This window comes from Lepisma saccharinum, chromosome 7, assembly GCF_977018435.1.
Source record: "Lepisma saccharinum chromosome 7, izLepSacc3.1, whole genome shotgun sequence".
NCBI classification, from domain to species: domain Eukaryota; kingdom Metazoa; phylum Arthropoda; class Insecta; order Zygentoma; family Lepismatidae; genus Lepisma; species Lepisma saccharinum.
The window spans coordinates 69,773,436-69,800,956 of NC_139235.1; the positions used below are offsets into that span (position 1 = coordinate 69,773,436).

The 27,521-nt window shown below is 36.4% G+C and overlaps 1 protein-coding gene across 1 annotated transcript; it reads left to right on the forward strand.

Moving 5' to 3' along the window:
• The first annotated feature begins 1,165 nt into the window (after positions 1-1,165).
• LOC145989906 (uncharacterized) lies at positions 1,166-26,546 on the forward strand. The gene is made up of 6 exons (XM_083125404.1): positions 1,166-1,296; positions 3,325-3,422; positions 8,994-9,101; positions 11,981-12,102; positions 16,117-16,268; positions 25,501-26,546. Exons 1-6 carry the CDS (start codon positions 1,287-1,289, stop codon positions 25,566-25,568), a joined length of 558 nt encoding a protein of 185 aa, XP_082981530.1. The 5' UTR covers positions 1,166-1,286; the 3' UTR covers positions 25,569-26,546.
• Positions 26,547-27,521: the final 975 nt, after the last annotated feature.

Sequence of the window (27,521 nt, forward strand, 5' to 3'; positions counted from 1 at the left end):
ATGCATGAAAGAATTTGATTAGAATGTATGGCTGGGGTATGGCTGCGCATGTGTAAACACTTCCTTGAAATAATTGTGTCCATCAGAGACAAAACGAAAGGAAATGGAACAAGATGCGAGAATAGATTAGAAAAGAATAAAGAGGAAAACAAGGAAAGGGAAAAAAAGTAAGAGGAAAATCGGGAGTGTAAGAGAGAGGGGGATACATACGTCTTATGTACACACATGGTCTTACATTTATACTGCCCACCCTAATCTATCACTATGGATCTTCTGCCCACCCGGTCGAAAATTTCTGGCGCCGCCCCTGCATCTGCCCCTATTCAGAGCAAGATCAATCCAATCTTTCCCATCCTTGCCGATTTCTTTTAAGTCCATCTCAACGTTATTCCTCCATCTTCGTCTTGGCCTTCCTAATGGTCTCTTACCATCAGGTTTCCCAACAAGAATCCTATAAACTCTTCTTTCCTCTACCATTCGTGTCAGATGGCCAATTAAGTCTTCTTGATTAAATTATTCTAATAATAATAATAATAATTAAAAAGTTGAAATAATGTATTGTGTTACCGGAGGAAGTAACGCTAAGATGATGTTTTTATTTGTTTATTTGGAGATTATTTTAACCATACCCAGGCCGGGATTTATATACGTATGTGGAGGCCCGGAGCTGCAGCCCTCAAGTTCACCCTAAATTCTGATCTAATCTTGATCATACCCAGCATAATAATTTTGAGCCTCCTAAGCCTACTAACTGCTTTTAAACATGGAAGTATTAATTTGATCACAGTTTTTGTTTCAGTAGCTCTAGTAATTGCTTTCACTTTCTAATGACAAAATTGGCTTTTTATGGGTTGATAATATGTTAACATTTCTAGCATAGATAATATTCACAAGTAAAATATACATGTTATGAACACCAGAATACACTTATTTAACGAATCATTCATATCAAGTATATGTAGGTACTTATTGAATTTGATTGGGTGGGCAATCGGGTGGGCACAGGAATTTTTGGGTGGGCGCTTGCCCACCCGTGCCCACCCCTGTCGCCGTCCCTGAAACGTAAGCACTTAGCCTAAAATTAAACAGTTGTTTCCCGTGACGTCAGAACACAAGGTTGCTCAAGTGTTGTGCGGTAAGTGAGACCCACTTTGTAATCTGTGTTTTTTGGTATTAAACTGTGACACTAAACAACTACTCTGCGCAACTGTCTTGCAGTAGCAAAGTCTACAATTTTGGTTTAATAATTATAAATTTGTAGTGATCAGTTTCAAGTGCACATAGATATGCCTAGAGGTAATAAATTTTAGATATATAGTATACAAGAGTTTGTGCTAATTAATAATTTTAGTTACGGCAGCCATTTCATGGGTACTAACTTTGAAGCAGACATGTGGCAGTTTTAATGAATAAATTACTAAAATATATATGCTACTAAACATTACACAAGTTCTGTTTCTTTGTCTATTGCAAAAACAACAGCGAGACGTATTTCCACACAATGCTTTGTTCTATATCTAAAATTTTAATTATGATAATTTATAGGAAAGTACTAATGTGTACGAAATGTGAATAGGTAGTTAAAAAAGTTCATAAATATACATAAGAGATTTTTCATGTGTAGTGTTCAATTCTATCACAATTAATTACACATTGCAAATCCCAAAGAATAAGATAGGTCAGTGTGCCAAGTTGCATCATGCCATAGAATCACTGATAAAATGGTCCCAATTGTATATAAGTAACAATTGACGTAATCTGAAAATTATTATTTTTTGGCCGTGTGTATTTTCACCATGTGGCGAGAATAGCATGTAGGCTTATTTTCACTGAATAATTGGTATTATATAATATCCTTATTTTATGAACAGGCCGAAGGGGAGGCATATTACTACCAGGTCCTAAGAACATCATCTGTGGCTATTTTCACCAGCAAAAGAAATTACTTGAATCATACCATAACATTGTATTGTATTGCTGAATTTACTTTTGAAGTTATTAAAAGTTACTTTAAATTAAAAATTGGTTCAATTACTACTGTCACCAGGTAGAGAATAGCAAAAAGTGCTGAAGACAGAACTTCCATGATCAGAACAAAAGCATTTAGGAACTTAATAAACCCTCATACTTAATTCATGTGGTAAAAATTTGATACGGTGCCAACAGATTTTTTCATTTTTACACAAGAAACTACTTACAGAAATTAGTTTCTGTAGCATTTAGAGGTTCGGGTAGGTATTTTCTTTCATCGTGGAATCTATTTCACCGGGAAATCATGACTTTTTGAACAGAAATATATCTCCGATGCACAATTGTCGTTCCTTTCATTTCCTTGTACTACGTGAACCAAATGTTGCAAATGTTTGATGACGTAACTCCCTGTCGGTGTTTCCAACCATGCCGTTTTTTGCAAAAATATGACAATTTTAACTATGTTTGCCTAACGTAACCTAACCTAACCCTGCCGTGCATGGTTTGTGGGGCTATCCATGAATGGTTCGTGTGGATTTTTTGGTTGACAAGGTTGGAAACACTGCACACCCAATGATCGTGTACCACGCTAGTCAAGCTGTCTTGCCATGTTGTGTCTTACGGAAGCGAAATAAGGAACAACAATAATTACTCCTCTTGTCACAAATTGGAATTATTTTCATGAAAACAAAATACCACCTTGAAAAATCTTTCGTAATGCAGAATAGATAAGTACGAATGTTAAAAATGACTAAAGAAACTAGTGAGAGGTGTTGGGACCAATACCGAAATTTTACCTTTCATGTCACATACTAACAGCACTAGTCCATATCAGAACACCTTGCAGTATTTTTCCAACTCCATGGCATGCAGGAAAAGACTACTTGTCTCCTGCACGAAAATAAATGCACACCGATGCAAGCATCATACACATCAAAAACTTAAAAGTACACACACACTTCCGTGAAACAGGCCAGGCCAGGTTGTAGATCATGCACATGCAGTTTAAAATCTGGCTTGAACACATGTTGAAAATAGTCACTCTTTATTTTTTCAATATATTAAGGCAGATATATATTTGTGAATGCATACAAATTGCAGGAAGTTATTAGGTTAGAAACATTATTCCTAAACTTGATACAAGCGAATTTCCATTTTCATAACAACAAATTCGAAACACAATATTGTCTAGTGTTTTTATGCACACAGACTATGTTGTCACATTCATGGTTTTAAAAATGTGTTTGGAGATGAATGTGATTGCTAGTCTAGAATCGTATAGACTGCATGTTACACCACACATGTTATGCTGGTGTGTCTCAATTGTGCTTTGAACATGGCTTTTGTTTTCAGGAAAATATACCAGCCATAAGGGGAAGCATAGGCGCTTCACAAATCCAGAAGAATTAGAACAACAACGAAAGAAGGAAGAAAAGGAGAGGCAGTGGAGGGTAACCTTTTTTTCTGTTTTGTTGTACTTTTGTATTTGATTTCCAAATTTATTTGGTTAAAAAGAATGCCTCCAATTGCATTTGATGGTATAATACCTATTAGTCCAGTGGCTAAAATTTTAATAATTATTGAGTTGTTATACTTTTTGTTAAAAGTGGGAGAGTTGTTAGGATTAATTTTTATACTATGTAAGAATCTTTAATTCAAGGAGCAATTGGCTATCTGCATGCTGGCAATGGCCATTTTGAAAAAGAGCCCGCCATATTGAATATTTTTCTAAGTTCATATGTCGCTCGAACTGTGGTACCTATCAATGCCAGTTCTCAGAAATGTTCCAAATAGTGTAAAATTTCACAAATCCATAAACCTATTTTTTTAAAAAAAATAAAACAGCTATTTTGGGAGCGAATTTACAATACCAGAAGTTTCTCCAATTTGTTTGAAATTCGGCATAATCACTAATTTTGGCCTCCTAATCACGAATCTGCAGTTAAAATTTGGCGCTCACGTGTAGAAATTTCAAAATAAGCGAAATTGAGTGGTCCACGATCGGCACAATTGCTCATTATTTACCGAAAAATGCACTGTTGATAAACTTACCTCTAATGAAATCAGTTCGCATTTCACATCCTCTTCTACATCGTGATTGTCACTTTCACTTCCGTTGTTTTCATCCTCGACGCATTTCTCTGTGGGATCGTTTTGGACAAAACACCGAAATCCATAAGTTTCTTAATTAGCCCACGGCCATCCTCCTCCACACTGCACCTAACGATCTGTCCAAGATTCACAACTTTTTTACTGCTCCCTTCCGCCATTCTAACACGATGCGTGCTCTCCAAGTATGAAATCGCCACGGTAACTGATTGCGAACGTCAATTGTCCATATCAACAAATATGGTTCCCACACTTCTATCCGGAGAATGATTGCGAGAATTGAAGCTGTTTTCTTGCAGTTTCTACACGTGAGCACCAAATTTTAACTGCACATTTGCGATTAGGAGGCCAAAATTAGTAAGTATACCGAATTTCAAACAAATCGGAGATACATCTGGTATTGTAAAAATATACCCTATTTTGCTTAAACAATCTCACTCTTTATAACATTTTATAAGAGTAACTTCAAGTTGAAAGTGTTAATAATGCTCGAATCAAGAAATAGTATTTTGTATATTGTAAGGTAAAGAAACATTTACTATAAGACAACCTAATTCATTAAAATACTCATTTTTAATATTCAGAAATTAAATTAAAACCCCTTAAATATAAATATAATTTACAAAGAATTCAATTTGGTTTCTGAAAAACTAGTGACTGAAATGTATAGAATATTACATTGTTCTATTATTTAAAACAGAACAACATATTTTGGTATGGTTTTACAATACCAGAAAATGCCATAATCTCGTTAATAATACAAATACTCACTAATTAAGGAGTCCTGATGTCGTATCTATAGTTAAGATTTGGTGTGCACGTGTAGAAATTGTAAAATAATGTGAAGAAGTTGTAACGGTGGTATTCGTTCATATTTTGAATACTACGTGCTACGAAACTGACGTTTTTTGACGGTCGGCGTGGTACGTTAAGAGAGAAAAAAAACATCCTCTTTATCATAAGCTTTGTTTTTAAAAAAGGCATTTTTCACTAAGGTTAGGTTGGGTACATATTGATAATACGGGGGTATTCATTCATATTTCGCATACTTACTAATTTAGGGCACTTGATCACATTTCTGCGGTTAAAATTTGTCGCTCAAGTGCTGACATTTTTTGACAGTCCCTGGTTGCAATTAGCCTTACACCCCTCGAACCATGCACGGTTGAGGCTGGTTAGGTTAGGTTAACATAGTTAAAATTTGGGGTTGTAGTAAAATGTGGAATATATGTTTCGTTTTTTAAGTATCCGAAACAGTAGTATGCAGTAGTAGTATGCATTGTAGTAAAATGTGGAATATATGTTTCATTTTTTAAGTATCCGAAACACAAAATCTTGCGATAAACATTGGTTTTCTTGAGAAATCGAGAGTGTCATTGCAAGTTCTACACGTGAGTTCCAAATTGTAACTGCGAATTCATGAATAGGAGCCCTAAATTATTGAGTATGCGTAATATGAACAAAATTGGGGAAGTTTCTGGTATTGTAAAATCGCTCCCACATTTTTATCGAAGTTAATACATAAGACAGTGAAAATTGCAAAATCTTTTCTTTTGAGTTTTCCCTTCGATCATTTTCCTGCACGTATGCAAACTGCAATGAAGGCAAGATTTGCAACTCAACACCTGAAATGTTTAGTGTGCTGTTTATTTTTGGCACATTCTTTGATTTCTCTGTAGGTATCACCAGCTAGCTGTGTTATTGTCAGTCATCATCCACAGTGTTCTGGGGTTGACATTACTAACAAGGGTATTTACGATATAGATCACAACCTCACAGCAACAAGTGCTAGTGGTTCATTCATGATGAACATATTTTATTATTCCAGCATGTTCGTGTTGACAAAAGTGGATCAAAATCAGTCCATGCTGTGTCATTGGACATCATATTATTTATTTAATACACTATACAAGTCCGTACTTGTTGTAAACGAGAAATGAAGAAGAACAGATAAAGTTCTTGTACTAAATTTGCCTCCTCTCAGTGGGTGGTCTAGAAATTCAGAGAAAATAATACAATTTGGTCAGTGCTATTAATTTAAGATGTAAATGAGTACCTAATTTCCTGAAATGACAGATGTGATAGATCTTGTGTTCATATATTTACTCTAGATGCAACAACAGTATTAATCAGTACTTTTTCCTCAAAAACGAATGCCATCTTTCATTACAAACATATAACTACTATTGATCAAAGTTTCACCCCCAACCCTTCAATAATAAGTTACCAGCAGTTAAAAACAGGAAAATGCATTGCAATTAGAATAAATTTACTAAAACTATTTTTATCTTTTTTTTTTTTTCAAAAAATAATTTTTAAGGACTTTGTCTTCCAAAATTTTGGCGACCTCAGTGGCATTTTGTTGGAGATCGGACTTGCATGGTGATTATTTGCACCCATAGGGCTACCTGCTCCTAGAAGCAAATGTTGAGAATGTTGTTTATCTGGGTGAGGTGTCATGTATTTGAATTACAAAGAATCTCTTTTTTCACTGTTTGTTATTGGAGGGGTGAATGATACTACTGTTTGTTTTTGTGTGTATAACTTCTATCTACGCTTATGCAAGACATAAAATACATAGGTTCAAATTATAACATAACTTTAATACCTGGAAGTCATTCACGTACATCTAACACGCGTGGCGTGACTTTTTCCAATTCGGTACCAGCCATCAGTATGACAAGTAATCTGCTAAACGTTATCATCTACCCCCCCCCCCCCAAAGCAGGCCTTCCACCTAGCTCTTTTTTCTTCAGCCTACCCAGTGATTTAGCCACAAACACTCCTCTAACAAGAACTACCACTCATGATACAATTACAAACCTCTTGTGTTTCTTTTGAATATTCTGTTTAAAAATGACTTTGCCTTTGTACAACCCATAGCTTCATCGACTGCTAAATGCTCTGTAGGATAGTAGCATTTAGAGCTCAGATCATTGATCTTGTCAAAGACAAACCTCATCTTCCACAGCCTGTCAAAATTGGGATCTTGGGGGGGAAGGGTTCTTCGTATTGTCCTCGAAGTGTAGGTATCGGAGCAAGTGAAGAAATCTGTTATGTGATATCGTCTGTCCGTAAAATGGTGTGTGGAGGTGGGGTGTCGTAGACCAGTAGTCGCGCCATTCTGACCTGTGGTCATGTCCCATCAGTAACGTCAACCCAACGAAAGTCTTCATTTCATCAAGGGTCATGTCACGTTCGGGCTTTGTCATTGGGTGCTTTGCGATATGCTGGCGGTAGTACCTGTTGGTCTCAGTCACCAGATGAAGGAAGATTTCCTCTGAAAAAGTCAGCGTAAAAAAGTCCAGAGGAGAGGAATTGTTGTCAATATGTTGAGCCTTCAGTCCAGTCTGTCCTAGGAAAGGCTGCAGGTTGGGAGTAGTCCTTCCAGTTCGGGGTGGGGGTTGTCAGTCGACAGGAGATGCAGGAGGAGAGGGGGAACGTGTGTCACGTATTTGTGACATATCATCAGATTCTGATGATATGTCAGAGGGAATGTCAAGTTGTTCGTCTTCCCACTCTGAGTCCGTGTCCATTGCCTCAAACTCATCTCAAATTTCATCCGAACGAAGATCACTTGGAGAAGCCATGGTCAACTATAAGCCTTTTGGAAACACTGCAGGCATTATTAGCACTAATGGCGCTTGAACAGCTTGTTCCCACAAACACACACACACACACAAACTAATTGATGAGGTCGTATAACAAACTTCACACAAAAAAAGCCAACTGATGCATGCATGAAACCACCACAGCTGAGCTACAGGATGTTGCTAGAACGATAGCCAGGAAAGGGGTGACGAAACCATGCCAAATCATCCTCTTTCTTGCATCTTGCGCACCTTTCTATTTTTAGACAATGCAGGTCACATTGCAGTAACTTGAAAAACATGTGCTTGGCAACAAAGACCTGTTTTCGTGTTGCTTTCGAACTTTTCTTTGCAATAGTGCAGTTTTCCTCAGCCCGTCTTCCCCCCTTGTGGCGACATGGGGAAAATTCCTCATGACCTTGGGTACCGAGAAGCAAACTTTTCACCCAGTTTCCAGTGGTGGAAGAAAAGAATTGCTAACAAATCCAGCCTTTGATTGTCGGAATTCTTTTTCCTCTGTGAGGAAGCTGCACAAAAAAAAGCTGCCATTTTCCTGCCTTTTTTTGTTCGACACCAAGACGTGCAAGAGTCATAATTGTTGAATATGTTAACAATAATGTAAAAGAAGAAAATCGCAGGTCGAGCCAAAAATAGCGACATTATAATGTAAAAACTACAAACATGCTAGAGGCTCTTGATCGAGATGCTCGGGATGCAAGGGGTTACATGTAGGATCTCGATCGAGACGCTCGGAATGCAAAAGGTTAATGACCTGAAGCAAGTTTTTCACAGTTTAGCCATTATTTTTTCGGGGAAGGAAAAGAAAAAGTTGCATGGAAAACAAAACAGAATTCTCTCAATTTCTTTGCTTTGTTAGTGTCATTTGCACAATAATCTAACCGACTGAAGATTATTGCAAACTAAGATATCTTGTAGTTGATTAGGTAAATTTCAGTTTGAAATTCTTACACAATTAACACATTTTTGTACATTAGTATATCCTGTAACATTTGTGGTTTGTGTTTGTATATGTATTTCTAATCTGAGTATGTGAAATGGCAAATGTAAACTATGCTCCTTTAATTATCATATTTTTAATGTACGTGTTTGTGCCCTTGATGTTTTGGAAAGTTCGCCTTGAAAACCGGGAGTTATATTTGAATTTTATCATGGTCTTAGAGTGGCCACCCTGAAAAACAAATAAGTATCTGTAAATAAATTCCATCCAATGCTTTCCAATATGATGCCCCCTGTATCAGCTTAGCCCTAGAAAATACGCAACATGTACCAAGGGTGCACCTTTGATTGCGACTTCTATTTCAGGAGAAGAAAGGTGAGGCAACTACAGATGATGAGGAGGAGGAGGAGGAAGACGATAAGAAGGAAGAAGAATCTGAGTCCGAGTCTGGATCTTCTGAAGAAGATGTAGAGGTATGAATATACAATTTAATTATGTAATTACAGTGAAATCTTTATTTTACATTCTTCAGGGGTCCAAGATTAAAAAACTTAAAATACAGGAAAATGTAAAATTCGGGGAAATGTTATAGCATTTAGCTCTACTGGGACCATGGGAATTGAATGTATAGTGCGGGAAAATGTAAAATCTGAGTTCTACTGTAATGATAAATCAGTAGAAATGGTGTATGATATTTACAGGTAGCATGTTTGTTGCCAAGGGTCCTTGGTTCAATTCCCAGCCTGGGCATGGCTATTCTTCATCCTCATTGTCACGATTAGCCGAAAGTGTCAGAGATGCGATGCTTAAAAAATCAAACCAAATGGAGCTGGTTTTTAATACTGTGTACCCACATATATTGCTGCATAACTACTATTGCTGCTGATGGTAACAATTTATTATCAGGAGTATAATTACCGGAAGTGATGTATCCCGTATCAACTTCCATTTACTTCATCAATTTTATCTATTTACTCCCTTCCTCTTTTCCATGTTACATTTGTATCATGCTGAAATAGATGCATTTTCTATGTAAAGAATTCTGCATTCTTACGCACACATTATGTACGAAGTATATTGAATGTTCACTGCTTCTGGCAAGAAAAATCATTTTTCTTCTCCATGTGTGTATGCATGTTTCATAACAAGCTATCAATTTTCTTATTGTTGCCTGTACTGCTTGCAAAAATCATATTACAACCCAACTCACACCAGTCCTTACCATTCAGTGTACCTGTAAAATCTTCAAAATTTTTCTTCCTGTATGTACGAGGAGGTATCAAAAAGTTTTGCCTGTTGAGGTATAATTCGTTTAATAATGGAAATATTGAAACAATGAACATTCATATAGTTTGCCTGTAGTGTCCTCTACTTAGAGTTACCCTTCCACACAGTTGCCATCACGTTCGATGCATTTGTGCCAGCGTTTTATCCAGCCCTCAAAACCAGTTTGGAAAAATTCCACAGAACACTCCCTGCCCCACTGTTCAGAGCTGTTTTAACCTCCTGTAGGTCCTCGAATCTCATGCCACGAAGCACAGACTTAGCTCGGACTTAAGTAGTTAAGTTCAAAGTGGGAGAAACCGAAAGTATGGAAATGACAAGGAGTGGCAGGCCATCAACGTCGTTGACCGACGACAACCGCCACAGGGATGATGAGCTCATTCAAGAGGATAGACACATCACCATCCAGGATGTGCATGATGCAGTGCACATGTCCTATGGGTCAGCACATGCAATGATTGGGGATACCATAAAGTCTGAGCGAAGTCTGTACTTCGTGGCATGAGATTCGATGACCTACAGGAGGTTAAAACAGCTCTAAAAGGTGGGGCAGGGAGTGTTTTGTGGAATTTTTCCAAACTGGTTTTGAGGGCTGGATAAAACGCTGGCACAAATGCATCGAACGTGATGGCAACTGTGTGGAAGGGTAACTCTGAGTAGAGGACACTACAGGCAGACTATATGAAAAAGGAATAATTACCCATGTTACCTTTTTAATTCTGGAGAAGTTAAGCGACTATGCCATTGATGCGTAGCAGTTATAAAAATAATGTTCCCATGATTGAAATAAAAATACTTGTCTTTCTTGCCTTTTTTCCTAAGAAGTTAATAGACAATTTCAGAGGTTTTCATTCAAACTGTGTTGAGGCTACTCGTACACACACACAAACGATCTCAAGTGTGTGTGTTGGGAAATAATAATAGCATAACCTATATGTGACTTGTCCCACAAATAATAAAAAAAGTATCAAAATTTGTAGAGCCAAACACGAACTGAATACATTTCGTTCATTCCCACATTACAAGTAATGTATGTATAATAGTTCTGAATTTCACAGTATAAATGTTGGTACACAATGAATAAATACATATCTATAAAAGGAAACATCCATTCATGTTTTTTGTCGGGTTGTGCAGTTACATGGGCTGCTAGAAATAACCTTATTCAAGGCTACCACCCATACAGTCAATGTCTTCTTGCCGTACACTGAGACTTCCTGTTTGGCTTCACTTGTCGGTTCAGAGTCAGGTATCTAGCAGTCTATATATCTTTGCCACGGCCATATTGCATGACAGTGTTATCATGGTCTTCATGAGGCAGTCTCCCCAATGGCGCAGTGGTAGCGTCGTCGCCTTGTAAGCAAGAGGTCCAGGGTTTGGTACCCTGTGGAGGCACATGGTTCGGATCCCACTTTAAAATGTAGGTCCAGTCCCGATTAGCCTTACTTGTGCATAAAGCGGACTTAAAAACACCAACTCAATCAATCTTCATGAGGCATGCAGAGAATCGGTGTTGCGAAAGAAGAGATCGACACTTTCTACTGAATCCTCCCATCATATTGCAAGACAATGCTCGGACGCATGTAGTGACTGTGGCTGATTTATTAGCTTGATGGGGCTGGCAGGTGCTCTACTATCTCCTGTGACTCTGATTTGATTCCTAAGATGAAGGAACCACTTCATGGCATTCGCTTCCGAACGGTTCCAGAGATTCTTAAGGCAATAGACCACTCATTTCGAACCATCAACAAAACAGGTGCTGATATGACTTCCACATCGCTGGCAATGAGTTAAACACAATGCTGGTGACTACATCGGACGTCTGTAAATGTTTCACAGAGGTCTCTCTTTTGTATCATTTGTAAATAAATAGTTGATCTGCAATCCACGTAGTTTCTAATAGAGCTTTTGAATTTTGGATCAAGTTCAAAAATCTATGAAACATGAGAAAATTATCCACGTAATGAGTATTCACTGAATACATAATCTAATGTTACTGTTCGGGTGATATAAAGAGATGTAACACTCCATTCTGTGGAAAATATTAACTTTTGGTCTTTCTTTGCAGCCAAAGAATAAAGGCGTGGAAGGCCTGATAGAAATCTCTAATCCTAACAGAGTACAGAAGAAAACAAAGAAATTAACTAATTTGGATAGTAATGTTAAGACGGAGCTCTCACGAAAGGAAAGGTAAGTTGTATTATGATTTGTTATATTTCACATTTCAACTGATAAGAAACCTGCGTCAGTAATAAAACAATCCTGCGTCAGTAATAAAACAATTGTAGGCCTGGCTGAACCTTTAGGACGACACTAGCAAAGCTCTTTTTGAAAAACCTCTATGATATTTCAAAATGTAAAAAATTGCAAATTTTAGAATTCATTCTGGAACATTCACGTTTATCTTTTTTATGGTTTACTTTCACTGTGGCTAGATATTCACAATAGTGTAATAGGTACTATATGTCGAGAAACTAAATGCTTGGTGGCTGTGGCCAAATCTGGAACTAACAATGGTATGAGAAATTATTTGCAACATGTAACAAGGCCCCTTCACATTTACAATACGTGAGTTTTGTCACAGTAATGTAGATGGGAGAGAATAAGTTGCCACAGAAGTCTAGTTCTGAGTTGCAGACTTTGTCTATTCCAGCTTGTAAAAATAAATTAGTGTATGTTAACAACGTTTGCAAGATTGCTGACGATACATAAGATAAAATTTCATGTTACTTTGTTGGAGTGGTAAATTGGGAAAGTGGTAAAGGCCTGGCCCAGTTGTCTGAAGATCGCAGGTTCGAACCTCTTTTAGAGCCGATTATTTTTTATTAAGTAGAATTAGTGTATTGTCGACATTTATAAGAAGCAAAATACGATAAATCTAATTCCTCGTCGATGCCACTTAGGATGTGTTTTTCATGTAGTTTCTCCAATGCTAAATTACTTCTAACAGGAGGCAATAGGGTGGACAGAGATATTGGCGAAAATCTTAACCCTTTGAGGCCCACCCTGTGAGGTAAAATATGAGTTGACTCTTTTTAAATAAAATAGAAGAACAATGACAACCCATATACGCAATGGTGTAGCAAAATATCGTGAGGTCCTGGGAGAGATGAGAATACGAGTCCCCAAACTGTTTTTAAATTTGAAATCTCAATGTGACACGAACAAAATCTTCAGGGATACCTCAGCAAATTATCATATTTATATAATAAATTATAGAAAATTATATTTAATAATTTCACTCACTCTAATAATGTCTTTCTTTGTTTTCCTGGAGCTGAAATATGAAGCTGTAGGAAGGAAGTAAGAACTGCTTATATTGTCCTCCTATGCCTTCTTGAGTTGCAAACGACCCAAGCATTTTAAATGCCTCGCACTTGCGTCGTGGCAGTTGAAGGTGCTTTTTTATTAACATAATAAAATCGGTAGTGCAAGGTCAATAGAAAGAAGAAAGACAAGAGAAATTGTTTTTTATTCGAGAAAGGAATAAATGGATAAAAATGTCCACATAAGATATCGTGATTTTTTGCAAAAATGTTACATATGAGAAATATGGCAATAATTTTTAATTTTTCCAGGTCCCCTTAGGCATAGAGCCTGTATGTTACGCCCCTGATTTGACATATTATAACGTTTAACTAGAATTTTAAGCCAGATAAAAACAGAATGTTTTAATTTTATTGCGTACAAAAATTCTGTTCCATCTTTTTACCCCTCACTTCTATTTAATACATTTTTTGTATCAACCCCATGAGACGAGAGGCCCCGGATGGTCGCCCACTTTGCCCACCCCTTGATACGCCACTGCATATACCTCCTTTACAAATTCTTGGGCACCCTGCTGCAAAACAACCAAGGATAACGTCATACTGCTGAGAAAACCTTCGCGTTCACTATGTGAATTGTGGGCTCAGACAGAGATCACGAAGCTTGTCAATCATAGAACTGCACATGCTCAGCTTGCAGTTTTCCTAGGTAGACAGTTGAACATTTTAACAAACCCGGTAAGAGACCCAATTTCTTCCATTGTTTAAGAAAACCAATTCTAATTAAAACTCGGTTAAGCCTAATCCTCAGTTTCTCAAAAGTACTCGGTTTTCTCCCCGTATCGGAGATCGGTAACATATTGTGGCTGGGTGCGTATTACTCACTATATAATATGAACAATACTAAAAATAGTATAAAATTAGTTTTAAGAACTACTTATGCAATTGTTGAAGAACGACGTTTTAGGTACAACTGCCCACTTCATCAGGTTCATAATTCTTTCTAAGCACTAAAACATAATGCTGCGTTGTAAAGTGTAATATGAGGGTTAGGTAGAGGGTTGGGTTAAAACACTTAAAAACAGTCCTTGACATATTTCAATTTAATAAAAAGCTCGCTATTTAAAAGACCCATTAAACCAAAAACACACGTATCCCGTATATTTTCTTTCAGATGTAGTTGTTTTTCCAGACCGATACATTTTTTTTACCTTCTTCCACCATGGAGATCGGGATGCAACTCACAGAAAAGAGAATATCTTAGTTTAAAAAGACTTGAGGTGAAAATGATGTGTTCAGTAACACATTTGACCTCAAAATTTTTCATCTTTGAAGTTTTGCTTGCAACGCCACCATCAACCTAGCATTTATATTCTGGACATATAGTACACAAAACTATTGCTAATATCTAGATAAGATTCACATGGATGTTCTATAAGGAATTCTAAGCATATGTAATGGATATCATAGCAGTTTTTCCAAAGGAGAGGAGATACCGAAAACAAATTTGCTGGCATTGGATAAAATCGAGACAGCCAAGGCATGGCTGGACTTTTGCAGCTTTTTTTAAAAAATTTCATCTCTAGATAATTTCAATAGTTTAATAGACTTACGCAGCCACAAAACTATTGAAAATATCTAAACAGTGAAAGCAAACCACACCAAGATTCACGTCAATTTCCTAGAAGGAATTTTAAGCAGATGTAATTTTTTAGTTTTTAGAGTATCATAAAGATTTTTCACAAGGAGATGAAAATTCGAAAAAAGCTGCCCTGGCATTGGCCAAAATCCAGCTGAGCCTTAAATACTATGGATGTTGATAATCACTCAACTGCTATGGAGGGGTCTGTCAGACCCTTGTTTTGATTTTGAACTGCAAACTACCTGTTATTGCTATTTTTAATTTAAGACTCATTTCACGTGACGACATTGTTATAGAAGATTATTCTAAAGTAGTTTTCGATTATTATTGTTTAGTTCAAGAAACATAACAGAGGAAGAAAATCTGTCAAAAATTACAACGATGGCTCCTTTATTTTTTGAAATTCCAAAATCAAAGTTTCTACATTTTTATGTTGTGGGAAGAGAGGTAGTTCAAAGTAATATGTAATCTTTTGCTGGAATTGAAAATGAGTGATGAGTCATTTGAAGGATAAAACAAAGAAACGTAACTACTATGGTACATCTGTCAGATTGCTTGCCAAAAATAGAATTCAATAAGATTTGAACAAAAGTGAGACCTCGTGACCTTGACAGTATGTAGCAAGCATTCAAACTGAAAGGTATGGAGGAAGGTTCACTTGTGGTTGGACGAGTGGGAGAAATAAAGTAAAAGATAAATTCAAGTGTGAGAGACTGTCCATGGTAGTTAAGGGGTGTGGCTGAGCAGACCTTCAAAAATTTCTTGTTTACAAATAATAATCCATGGTGCAACAGCCCATTGAGAGCCTGGGCCTAACTACCGGCGGCCCATCTCACTCCCACCTCGAAAGCTGGGAGATCATCCTACCAGTTATGGGGTGACATGTGGTAGCACGTTGAACCAACCGTCGTCGTAAAATTTCATGACTGGGTTATGCTACTCATTTGTAGCTCCCCAATTTCCTCATGGTGCGGGACTCTTGTTTTGAAACCTTGCTGCAGTACTCAAAATTCCTTCGAATGTTCCAGTTAATCTTTGCATGAATTGCTTTTGCAATGTTATTGTAAGACTATTATATGTCACACAAAAGATTTGTGTGAATGCTCTTGAAGGAATTCTTAGTAGATGCAATTCTTCAGAATTAAAAAAAAAAAAATGCCTGCCGAGATGCACCAAAGGTATAGCAGAATCTTAAGGTATTTGGCTTAACTACTAAAATTGCAAAAATTGACTTGTTGCTTATTCGTTGAAGGAATATGTTTGTGCAAGTATTTACTTTGGATTGTGGTTTACTAGGGAGGAGCTGGAGAAGCAGAGAGCTCAGGCAAACTACCAGCGAATGCATGCTCAGGGAAAGACGGACGAAGCTCGTGCCGATCTGGCACGATTAGCGATCATCAAGAAGCAACGCGAAGAAGCTGCAAAACGTAGAGAAGAGGAGCGATTGAGTAAGTACGCTTTTCCCTAAATCTCGGTACATGCTGTCTCTCAGGAATTTAAACAATACTGCTACAACCCGGGGGGTACGAACAAAAATGTTATTTACCATGGCTACAGAAATATCTTAATCTCAGGGGATAGGTTCTTTATTTGAGAATTTATTCGAGAATTCCAAAGAAGAAAGCATTTTATAGCCAAGAGGATATAGTTAAAATGCGGATCTATATTCTAAAAACTGTACACAATACAGAGAAAATATATAGCGAAGCTTGTATATACATTGAAATATTTATATATGCTGATTCCAAATTTACGTCTGTTATTTTCTTCTTATAAATATATGTATAATTGAAAAGGAAATCTTCTTCTTTTCTTCTCACAATTTTGTGGAAAAGGCTTCTTCTTCTTTTCTTCCTTCTATTTTGGTAAAAGGCTTCTTCTTTTCTATCCTTGAATAGTGAAAAGGCTACTTCCTCTTTTCTTCCTTCTATTTTGGTAAAAGGCTTCTTCTTCTTTATCTTTGATTAAGGAAAAGGCTTCTTCTTGTTTTCTTCCTTCTATTTTGGGAAAAGGCTTCTTCTTCTTTTCCTCCTCCTATTTTGGAAAAGGCTTCTTGTTTTCTTTCTTCTAATTTATTTTCTTTCCTTTTAAAGCGTAATCTCATTCATTACATATATGCGCTTTTTCCCTGCTTCACAAGCTATACTTATAGAAAGATTAGGGGCATCTAAACTGACAATAGCGCCACCTTCTTTGTAACGACCAAAAGGGGAATAGCCCAGGATTGCTACCAGCAAGCGTTGCCTATGGCCCAGTGCGTCTAATAAGAAGCGCAACCGTAAGTACTTCGGGGCATCTAATTTGGACACAGTGCCACGGAGGGACGGACAAACACAAAAGCTGACGGATGTTCTCCTCGCCAGAGGTACTGAATCAAATTTTGATCACTAGGATCAAAAGGAGATACATTTCTGAATTAATTTGCTCACTTATTAACTTTCGTAATTGTTTCATATAAGAGCATATTCTTAATTATCTTAATTGGCTATTTACAACATTTTATTCACTCCTATAATTTTTATACTCTTCCTTTATATATTTTGCATTTACTATAATATATATAATCGCTCTTCTCCGCTCCTAGTTTCTACAATGAGCTCTGCTCTTCTTTATATGACGTGCTGCCATCTATCGTTGCTCTCGGGAAACAGTTCTTCCTTGCATTTTTCATTGTGTCGTCGGAACTGGCACGTGACAATACTCTGTGCATTAACTGTTAAGAAGCAACACCTTCAGGTATTGTAGTAATGTTCTCAGAGCCATACAGTCGGTCATGTGTGGTTCCACCATTTTACTTATGAGTAAAAAAAAAAATGTTGCCAAGACTTATGCACCGCACCAACTCTCACATATCTTTGTAGTCATCACTAAACTATCATTGTTAACCAAGGGATGTTCATCATATATAATGTTGGGTTAAGTACAGTAACGGGCTGTACATGTTAAGAGTAGTGATGGTGAAAGGGACAATGAAGATGCAACGATTGTCAACACTGACATGCTGGAATCTGTACCCAATCCAAAATTTTACAGAAAATGTTTCTTAAACATTGATATTTGTAATGAACTGTTTATGAGCAAATGGACATGTACTTAGATCAAGTGATGAGTACAGTACCACTTACAAATATTCCTCACAATATTTTTTCAAATGTGATTTTTCAGAAAGCCTCTCTTTGTAGTATCATGTCCTCCTTCATTTTCAACAACAGGTCAAAATATGAAAATAGCACAGACAGATCATACCGTATCAAACTGATTCTGTAGAAATTAAGTAATCAGCCTTCACAGCCCAACATAAACAATAGCCCTGAATGCAGTAACTATACAGGAGGTTAAATGTTGAATGTATAACTCTGCAAAAAACACTAGATATGGCATATTTGCCGGAATGGTGTGTGAATCCCCCAATTCTATAACTATAAAAATCCTTGACATTGGTTTGGAGTTGTTAGAGCCCAGTGCTGAGGTTCAGTGTCAATTTTAGAAGTTACACATTGAGTAATTTACACACTCCTGATCAGCATGCAGATTTAAATTTTTGCTTTGGCGAAATTTGCTTGGAAATGTACATCATTGTTACTGCTGCTGTTATTATTACTAATGATGACTAGATGAAAAATAGTAATCCTTTTCCCTCCAGAGTATTTGCTGTTCTGTGGCCAGCTCTACTAAATTTTTATTCTTCATTCATTATTGCATTTTAAAAACCTATTAGTCTGGAAGTTTCACTATACAAGTTATCATTTTTAAAAAACTAATATGTAAAGTACTTTAACTCTTAAACACCGAGTGCATTTTCAGCGGGAAGTTTAACCTTTAGCCATCAGATGGTCGAAATTTCAACCACCCCATGAATACCACTTAACACTGGATGGCCGATATTTTGACCAGCAGCGCACGGCATCAATTAGCGTGCCATTTCTTGAAAACTACACACTGTATTTCAGTTCTGTATTTTTTATCTTTAATATACATATGATATGCAGTAGCCCCCCAACTTACGTAATAACTGTACGTAGCTGTCACAAGACATTTTTTTATGTGAAAAGTGTGATTTCAGTTTGTTTTTATATTCTTTTATAGTTTATATCTGAGTATATACTGCTGCATGATGTTCATTTATAAAATAATACTGTTAGTGTACTCAAATTACAAAACAATATTTTCATTTTTACTACTATTAACAAGTGCCGCTTTGAAAAACCCTTTGTTACTATGAGATAAATTTAAGACAAAGGCTGTAACTCCTGAACCACTGCATCTTTTTGAACAATTTAAATTCTGAATGTATAAATGAGCAAAAAGTAACATCCGACATCCAGGAGGGAAGCTGGGGCAAAGGCCCAAAGTTCGAAATTTTCTGTAATTATGCAACTTTCGAAACCCCGTTATTTCGGATATTTACGAAAGTTGCAGTATGTGCATTACATATCCTCATAGAGTGGTCTTTTGTCGTGCTTCCCTCCAAATTTGTTCCTTATTAAATATTGATATGATTACTTACATGAAATTTGAAATTTCCACGTTGCACAATTTAATGGTTATATCTAGGGATGGATGATATCTGAAATTAGGTATTGCAATATATCGTCACAGACGATATGATACGATATTTTTTCTGCATCGTGATATTTGCGATATATCATCTTCACGATACATATCGTCTCGGTGATATATATCGTTCCCATGATACATATCCTGTCGGCGATATATATTGTCCCCACGATACATATCATGTTGGCGATATATATCGTCCCCATGATACATATTGTGTCAGCGATATATATCGTCCCCACGATACATATCATGCCGGTGATATATATAGTCCCTCTTTCCATGCTGCATTTCCAGTCAAAAACAGAAGAGTATTTCATGAAATAATAAGTTTGGTTCGTCACATTCGGATGAAAAACACGATGTTGTAAGATCTGTACTTTGCACATACTTTAGCAGGGCGAGAATAAAATGGAAACGCAATAATTAGTATGTAAATAATATTGTACAAAGATTAATGGTAATTACCTATGTTGCAAATTCAAAGTAGTCTTGGGATCATTTTCCAATACAACCAAAATAATTTTAAAAAAATGTTATTTCCCTTGTCACAATATTATTTCATATAAAGTTTGCAAAATTTGCTTTGTAACAGTTGGCTTGCTAGGACAATAATAATATTGCTACCAAAATACCAAAAATGGCTTGAGGCTGGGATCAAAAAGTATTACTAGCAAAGACCGTACAAAATTACTAAAAATAAAGGGGAAGCTACGTGATGTATTTGCCGTGTTGTTCACAGCACATCAATATTAACATTGTTTGGCTGGACCGAAAGTCGCATCTCCAAATACTGCAGAATAACTAAAATTCAATTTCTACACATTATGCTTATGTTCTCGCATGGGTTTGAACGTCCAGCTGCAAAAGAAGTGTCGTGACAAGAATTTCAAAATTGCGCATGCGTAGGGGCATGCATATTTCGTTTTTGACGAAAAAACGAAATTTGAAAAAACACATTGTAGTGTTAATTTTTCATGTTTTTGAAAGGTGTGAGGTGCATTTTGTGACCATATTTTGTCACGAAATAATGCGAAATGAACTGCAAAAAGCGAAATTAACTCTTAAACACGAAATTCAGGGTTTATTCACAGACGCGACACCTTCCGAGGTCTGAATTATCCTGAGAGTTATGCAATTCCCGGAAAATTGATTAATTCTGCTGTTAATATTGGAGAAGCAAAAATGGACTCCTTTACACAGAAATAAACTTAATACTCTGATAACTACATAAATGTGCTATTAGAAGTGAAATGTTAATTCTGTGGAATAAGTGTGGTTTTTAAATCATATTTAGGATTATTTTCACAATTTTAAAACCAATATGTCTTTTTATATACCACTTTTCATCCATTTTTTCACCGCTTTTGAACCCGAAATTGACTCAGTTTTTGTACCGAAATTTTGCCTTTTTATTTACCAAAAATATGTGCCTCTACGCATGCGTAATGTACTGTTATTCCTTACAACTAAATTTCATTTATCACTGGTTACCAATTACGTATCTACACATGTATAAATATATGCACACGTATAAAATTAGGCCACACTTAGTATTTGTTATGTAAGGTTAAATTACTGTAGTCTTGTTTCTCTTTTAATGTCAATAACAAATTTATTCAAAGAATGTATTATCTTTCAACAACAAGATTATAATAGTAACGAGCATCTTGGAAACAATTACATTACTTCTTTTTACAAGCGTCAATAATCTGATGCAAAACTTGCATTCATATCATAAATTTCAGATTTGCGGTTTTCGCGCTAACCAACCAACAATTCTAGACTTTCACTCTTGTTACAACCAAAAATCTCCAAAAACCCTAATGGAATACTTGTTTTTTATTCAACAATGCATCGTGCGTTTAATTAACAAATGCTATCTTTACAATTATAAAAGTTAGTTAATTTCTTTCAACGCACTTCAAAAAACTTTTAAGAACTTAGCACCTATAATTTTGCTTAAAACTAAATTACATTCTTGCTCAGCAAGAAAATCCAATTAAACTCGCCAGTGTTCAACACTCGGCAATCTCAATACATAATTTGTCATTAGTCCCTAACATGGCTTTCATTTATATTGCTCACTAACAACCTCAATGCTTTTATCACACAGCCTTAAAAGTTATTCCTTTTTTTTTGGTATATAAACAGCACTAGAATTACTACCCATTAAATTAGATGCTCTTTAGGAAAAAAATGATATAAAAGGGGCAAATTACTTTCTTTGGTATTGTAAGTGCGTTAGCAATGCATTATGCACCTATTGTCACACATCTCGATTAGACCAGTTGCATTTTTGCAATGATTCACTTTATTTTAATCAATTCGTGTCTAACACGACTTATTCACAATTTTTAAAGAAACTGCAATTCATCTTACAAGATTGTACAGTATTTTTTGGTCCAACTTTTTACTTTGCTCAGCACGAGAATTGCAAATTACATAATTTTCCTCGACAAGCAATGCTATCGCGAAATATTCTCAATCACCAGGTTCGCATCAGAAAAAGGGGGAGGAACTCACGACGTTGTTTTAACTGTGTTTTGTGTAACGGCCGTGCCAATTACATAAGAAAGGTAGAATTGGAACACTTTTACACTTTCACCAAAATCAGTAGTAAACCACTTATAACACTAAGTATAATGGCCACACTTTTTTGACAAAAATAAGTTTCATACCTTTGTACTGCACCTCAATATGATGTTCCTCGTAATTGCGTAATTGACGAATACTTATTGACTCCCAAGAAACGTGGAGGTGAATTTCCAACTTTGCTCCCCCAGTCATAAGCGTCCTCGTTCATTGCACGTAATATCGTCAGTAGTTAATGTATTATAGTTCGTTGACGGTACTTACAACTACGTGAACGTTTTCCCCAGGCATCGCACTTGCCGAAATGGGCCAAGTATACGGAAGCCCCAATTCGAATTTTGCCGAAGCTGGTGTTGCTTCCGCATCAAGCTGACGCGTGATTAGAACTCGGGCAGACTGGTTGAAGCGAGAGCGAGTGACCTACTGCTGGTTCACCTGCGCTGTTGTTACATCATCACCACTACTGGTGTGATACAAGAAACTGCCGAGAATAGCTGAACAGGTGCTGCCACCTATAGTGAATTTTTAGAACTACACAAGTTTTAATGTATTACGTAAGCGTTTTACGCCAAGAACACAGATAGATGAGACTTGTAGGATTTTCAGTAATTCGTCATTCTGGCTATAACTCCTGTCTACTCTTGCGGCGGGTGTCTTTAATAACCTTTTCTCGAGCAGGCCTCAACTCCAGGAAGCTATGAACTCGGGGCAAGTCAAGGACTTTTAAGAACCTTTTCCTGCTTTCACAAAAATAGGCAATAGTTAGGCTGGAGAGAGTTTAATGAACTAACCGTTCCTCATGCTGGCAAGGGAAGTAGGGAGCAGTGAATACTCAGCAGACCAATCATACAAAATGGGTGGCACGGAGAGTTATGACATCGAGAAGAAGTGCTGCATGCACCTTGTTCTACAGGTTGCTGCATTTTATCACATTGGATTGGTCGCTTCCCCACTTCCCTTGCCAGCATGTAGGCTCCCGCCATAAGACTGGACAAGACCTATAACTATGAACGATAGACATGAGAGAGAGAGACAGAGAGAAAGGTGAGAAGTAAACTAAAGCTTATCTGCGAACGCTAAAAAGTTGAGTTGTAGTGACCTATGCAGAAAATCAGATATTAGTCGTTCGACTATGTACGAGAACCAAAATAAATTAAAACATTCCACGTTTATTGTGATTCCCTTGCCTGAACCATGGTCTTGGCTAGCACTCAAAACGTGGTAATGATATTCATATATCGCGAACACGATTTATATTATCACCTCAATAAATATCTTGGAGACATCTATTTCCAAGCCTGGCAATACTGTTATTACTTTTTCATGAAGATCATAATCCTTTTTAGCAAAGGTGCATTTTACTGGTATAACGAACGGGGTAGCACTGTATTTAAGTGAAGTGATACACGAACCAGGATTTTTTTCAATCAAGGGTTCAAGTTTCAAATATTGTGAAGGGACATATGATTTTTAATTAATTTTGGACACGATATATTTCGCTGGCATGATAAATATTGATGGACTGGGACCTCTAAGAGCAATTTTCTGGCAATTTTCTTTAAGAGGGCGCCCCAAGAAATCGTTGATTGTAATGACCTATTATTACAGTAAAAGCTGAAAGAAGGGCATATTACAATAGAGAACATAGGCATAACCAGCAATTTTTGTCTGGGGAAGGGCAGCACCAGGATAAACGTGCTAATAATAATAATAGTAGTAGTAGTAGTAACATCAAATATGTTATTATCGTGATTCACGCAAAAAGGGGATACAAGTCGGTGCTAATGCAATAGTGTGGGAACAAACTATTTGAATTTTCATTTAGATCGTTGGGCTCCCAGATCTGACTCCCGCCGCTACGGCTCGTATTTCGAACGTTAGGTCTTTGCCCCCCTTGGACCCTTAATTTTTGGATATTACTTAAAATGTTGCTTTTTACTTATTCCTACATTTAGAATTTAAATTGTTCAAAAAGATGCAGTAGTTCAGCAGATATAGCCTTTTATCAGCAGATATAGCCTTTTATCTTCAATTTATCCCATAGTAACAAAAGGGAAACAAAGGGCATAGCAGTAACAATGGATGTATTGTTTTGTAATTCAAGTATATCATACCTTCATATGTATACTAAAGATTAATAAAAGAAATATAGAGTATAGTCTTCAAGAAAAGGCATGTTAATTGCTGCCTCGTGGTGCTGGCAGCTAAAGGTTAAGGGTTAATATTTGCTTGATACGAACTTCCAAAAACAGTGCATATCTCGTTGTTGTTCAAGCCTTCAATGTCTGAATGACAAAACGAGAATTTTTCCACTAAATTCGTACCTTTTACTTAATATATTGTGAAGCATTTGTAAGCTGGTAATGTAATGTCAATGATGGTTCACCTTGGGTCAAAAGTCACAATTGGATACTATCTACAGTGAACTTATCATTCCAAAGCAAAATTGATGTAAAAAGTTGTAGGTTTAATCTACTCACATACATTGTCTGGTAATATGCTTCTGTGTTGCGATAGAGGTCAGTCAATTCCAATATTTTGGTTAGAAGGGTTTTGATCTTCCACGTGGCCTCTTTTTGTAAAGGAAAAGATTAGTACAACTTGCATGAACTCCTTTGAGGATTGAAAGCAGAAATTACCCACATATTCAGAATTATCACTCCTGAAATACTGAGGCAAGCAAGACAATGCACATGGCAGCGACTCCAACTGCATGTCAAGAATGAAGTCAACACTTCAAAGGAGTTTGACCATTGATACATTAATCTTACAGGTGTTTTTGTCCTAAGGCATTTGTGTATCTTGTTCAGTTTAATACAGTTTCATGAACACATTTCTTTTCGCAGTAATAACAATATTATATCAATACCAGATTGTGACTTTTGCTCAAAAACGACCGAGAAGAATGTGTTGGGTCCACATCCCACTATATACACGGGTTGGAAATTTATTAGTGGCAACTATTAATTTACAAATGATATGAAAGAGATACCTCTGTGAAACTTTTACAGTCGTTTGATGTAGTCACCAGCATTGCATACAACCGTTGCTAGCAATGTGGAAGTTGATGGTTTAAAGGAGCGGTCTAGACTGCCAACTCTAATGATACTCGATTCCTCTTGCCACTGCGCATGCGCCTATTGTTGGAAGGAAGAGTCCATTTACTGGAAGGTAGCTTAGGCATCAAACTAACATGTGGTATATGCGAGAAGATACAGCTGTGTTGCCACTATTAAATTTCCAACCCACGTATAGTGTGGGAAACTTTACCTTTTTTCTAGAATCTCCAAGTGTGGACTTTGCCCAACAGAAGCAGTCATATCCCAAATGACAAAAGCGTAGCCCTTTATACAATATGTAACATTAATTACAGCTGATAAGTGCACTTGTCACTTCATCTGGGAGATTTCACCAGAGCAACAAGGGTGACCAAAGAAATGCAAGTTTATGCAACACACAAAACTGCTATGACATGAAACTTCCCTGAAACCGGTGACACACACATAACTTTGCTTCTTTCTTTTGCAGTGAAAGAAGCGGCAAAGCAGTCGAAAGCGCAACAAGTGCAAAAAGCATTAGGGAAGAAAAGTACGTGACTTAGTAAAAATCATTGGTGGTTTTGTCATGTACGTGAACTGTTTTATACTCAGTGTGCAGTTCATGTTTTTTGATAAAAGTTTTTGCAATAACATTGCATATTGTCATACCAGTTGAAGTTAAAATGAAGTGCACATTTAACATTGTGCTGTAATTTCTAGGCAGTGGAAGAAACTGTTGCAAACTTATTGTTTTCCCTTTTAAATATTATTGCCTTCAGCTGCATGTCAAGTTTGCTGTAACAAACATCAAACGAAAAAAAAAAAAAAGCTGGTATTGTAACAAATTTGGAAACCTGGATTTGCCTAAAGTGTTAACCTTTTATTATTATGATGGTCCTAAGATAAAAAAATAAATATCATAAAAATGGGAATGAAATTTTTGTTAAGTTTATGAAAAAGGGTTACATGTTTGATCGAAAGTTAGAGAAAAGAATAACATCAGTGCTTACCCTGATTTTACGTTTTTCTGAATTATACATTTAATCCTCATGCTCTCAATAGTGCAAAAATGTATAGAATTTTCTGCATTTTTCTTGCTTTTGTTAAAAATGTAAAATCAAGGTTGTCACTGTATTCAGTCGTCTTTTATTTATAAATGTTTAACATGTACTTAAAATTTGCATGTCTATTAATTTTGGATGCCCAGTGACCATCTATATTGGAACTGTTATCGAAAACTGAAAGCTTGCTCAAGAATGAAGATGCTTTGACATGGACAGTGGTACGGGACACCTAAATTGATAAACATGTGGCCATTAAGTACATGCTTCCTGGTGTTTATAGTTTCTTGAAAAAAATGAAAATGTTTTGAGTTAAGTATCTGAAATGTCCATAGGTGATAGATATGTATTGTAGGATATAGAAAAAAAACAGATGAATTAGAGCATATTGTAATAACACACTATAAGAGTAGTCTTCAAACATATTTCATTTTTATATGTATCAACAATAAAACACACTGAATTAGTTTTTTTATGTGATGATGAGTTTGTGTGAAACCTACACTAAAACCCACTTTACCTATTCATTAATCCTTTTTACATCATCTTTATCCAATTTCTAAATATTTATTTTATGGACGAGATATATTAACTGATAAGATTGCTGTTAATTTTATTTTTGATCTGGTACTAGATTCTGCCATTTTAAAATATTTTTTTTTAGTGAATATAAACATGGGTCTCACTTATTGCACACCATAATGAGCTTAGCCCCGCTTTTGTCAGTCTGATGTAAGCATGGATTGTTTTCGTTATTAGGTTCATGGTTCTTAGCATAAATACATGATAGACTGAAATTTTTGGGTGCTAAGAACCCTAAACCTAACAATGAAAGCAATCCATGCTCGCGGGAGTTGGCTCAATATGGTGTCGATAAAAGACCATATGAATATATGCTTTGTTTGTAAATGTTGAAAAACAATTTACCTTTTGGAAGGTAAATAGTCAATGAAGAAGGTTAATGATTATTAACATTTTCATGAATATTTGGAATTTTATGTTATCAGTAAATTTTATATCAATATTTTTTTGTATCTGCAATACTGGTTCTGTCAATATCAATATGTATCAACTCAATATATATCTCGCAGCCCTGCTAAGAAGCAGTGTTCCTGTAAAAGTGGACAGTCAAGGTTTGTCTACTTTATGCTCAGATTCTATATACAGTGGAACCTGATTTTACATTTTCGCACATCATAACATTCAATCTTGATGGTCCCAACATAGCAAAATATTTTATAATTTTCATCGGTTTTTATATTTTCCTGCATGTAACGTTTCTCCAGCCTCATCCCTTGAAAAACGTAAAATCCGAGGTTCCACTGTATTCAGTTTTAAAGTAGGGGCCAAACCACTGTGTAATGTGCCTCCACGTGGAATTGAACCCTTTGACTACGAGGCTGGTTATTTACATGAAACGTCATATTTCCACATTGCACAATTTAATAGT

Bases quoted from the DNA above. Each gene is read 5' to 3' on its own strand.
- LOC145989906 (XM_083125404.1), top strand. The intron at 9,102-11,980 runs GTATGAATATAC...CTTTCTTTGCAG, and splicing joins CTTCTGAAGAAGATGTAGAG to CCAAAGAATAAAGGCGTGGA. The intron at 12,103-16,116 runs GTAAGTTGTATT...GTGGTTTACTAG, and splicing joins GAGCTCTCACGAAAGGAAAG to GGAGGAGCTGGAGAAGCAGA.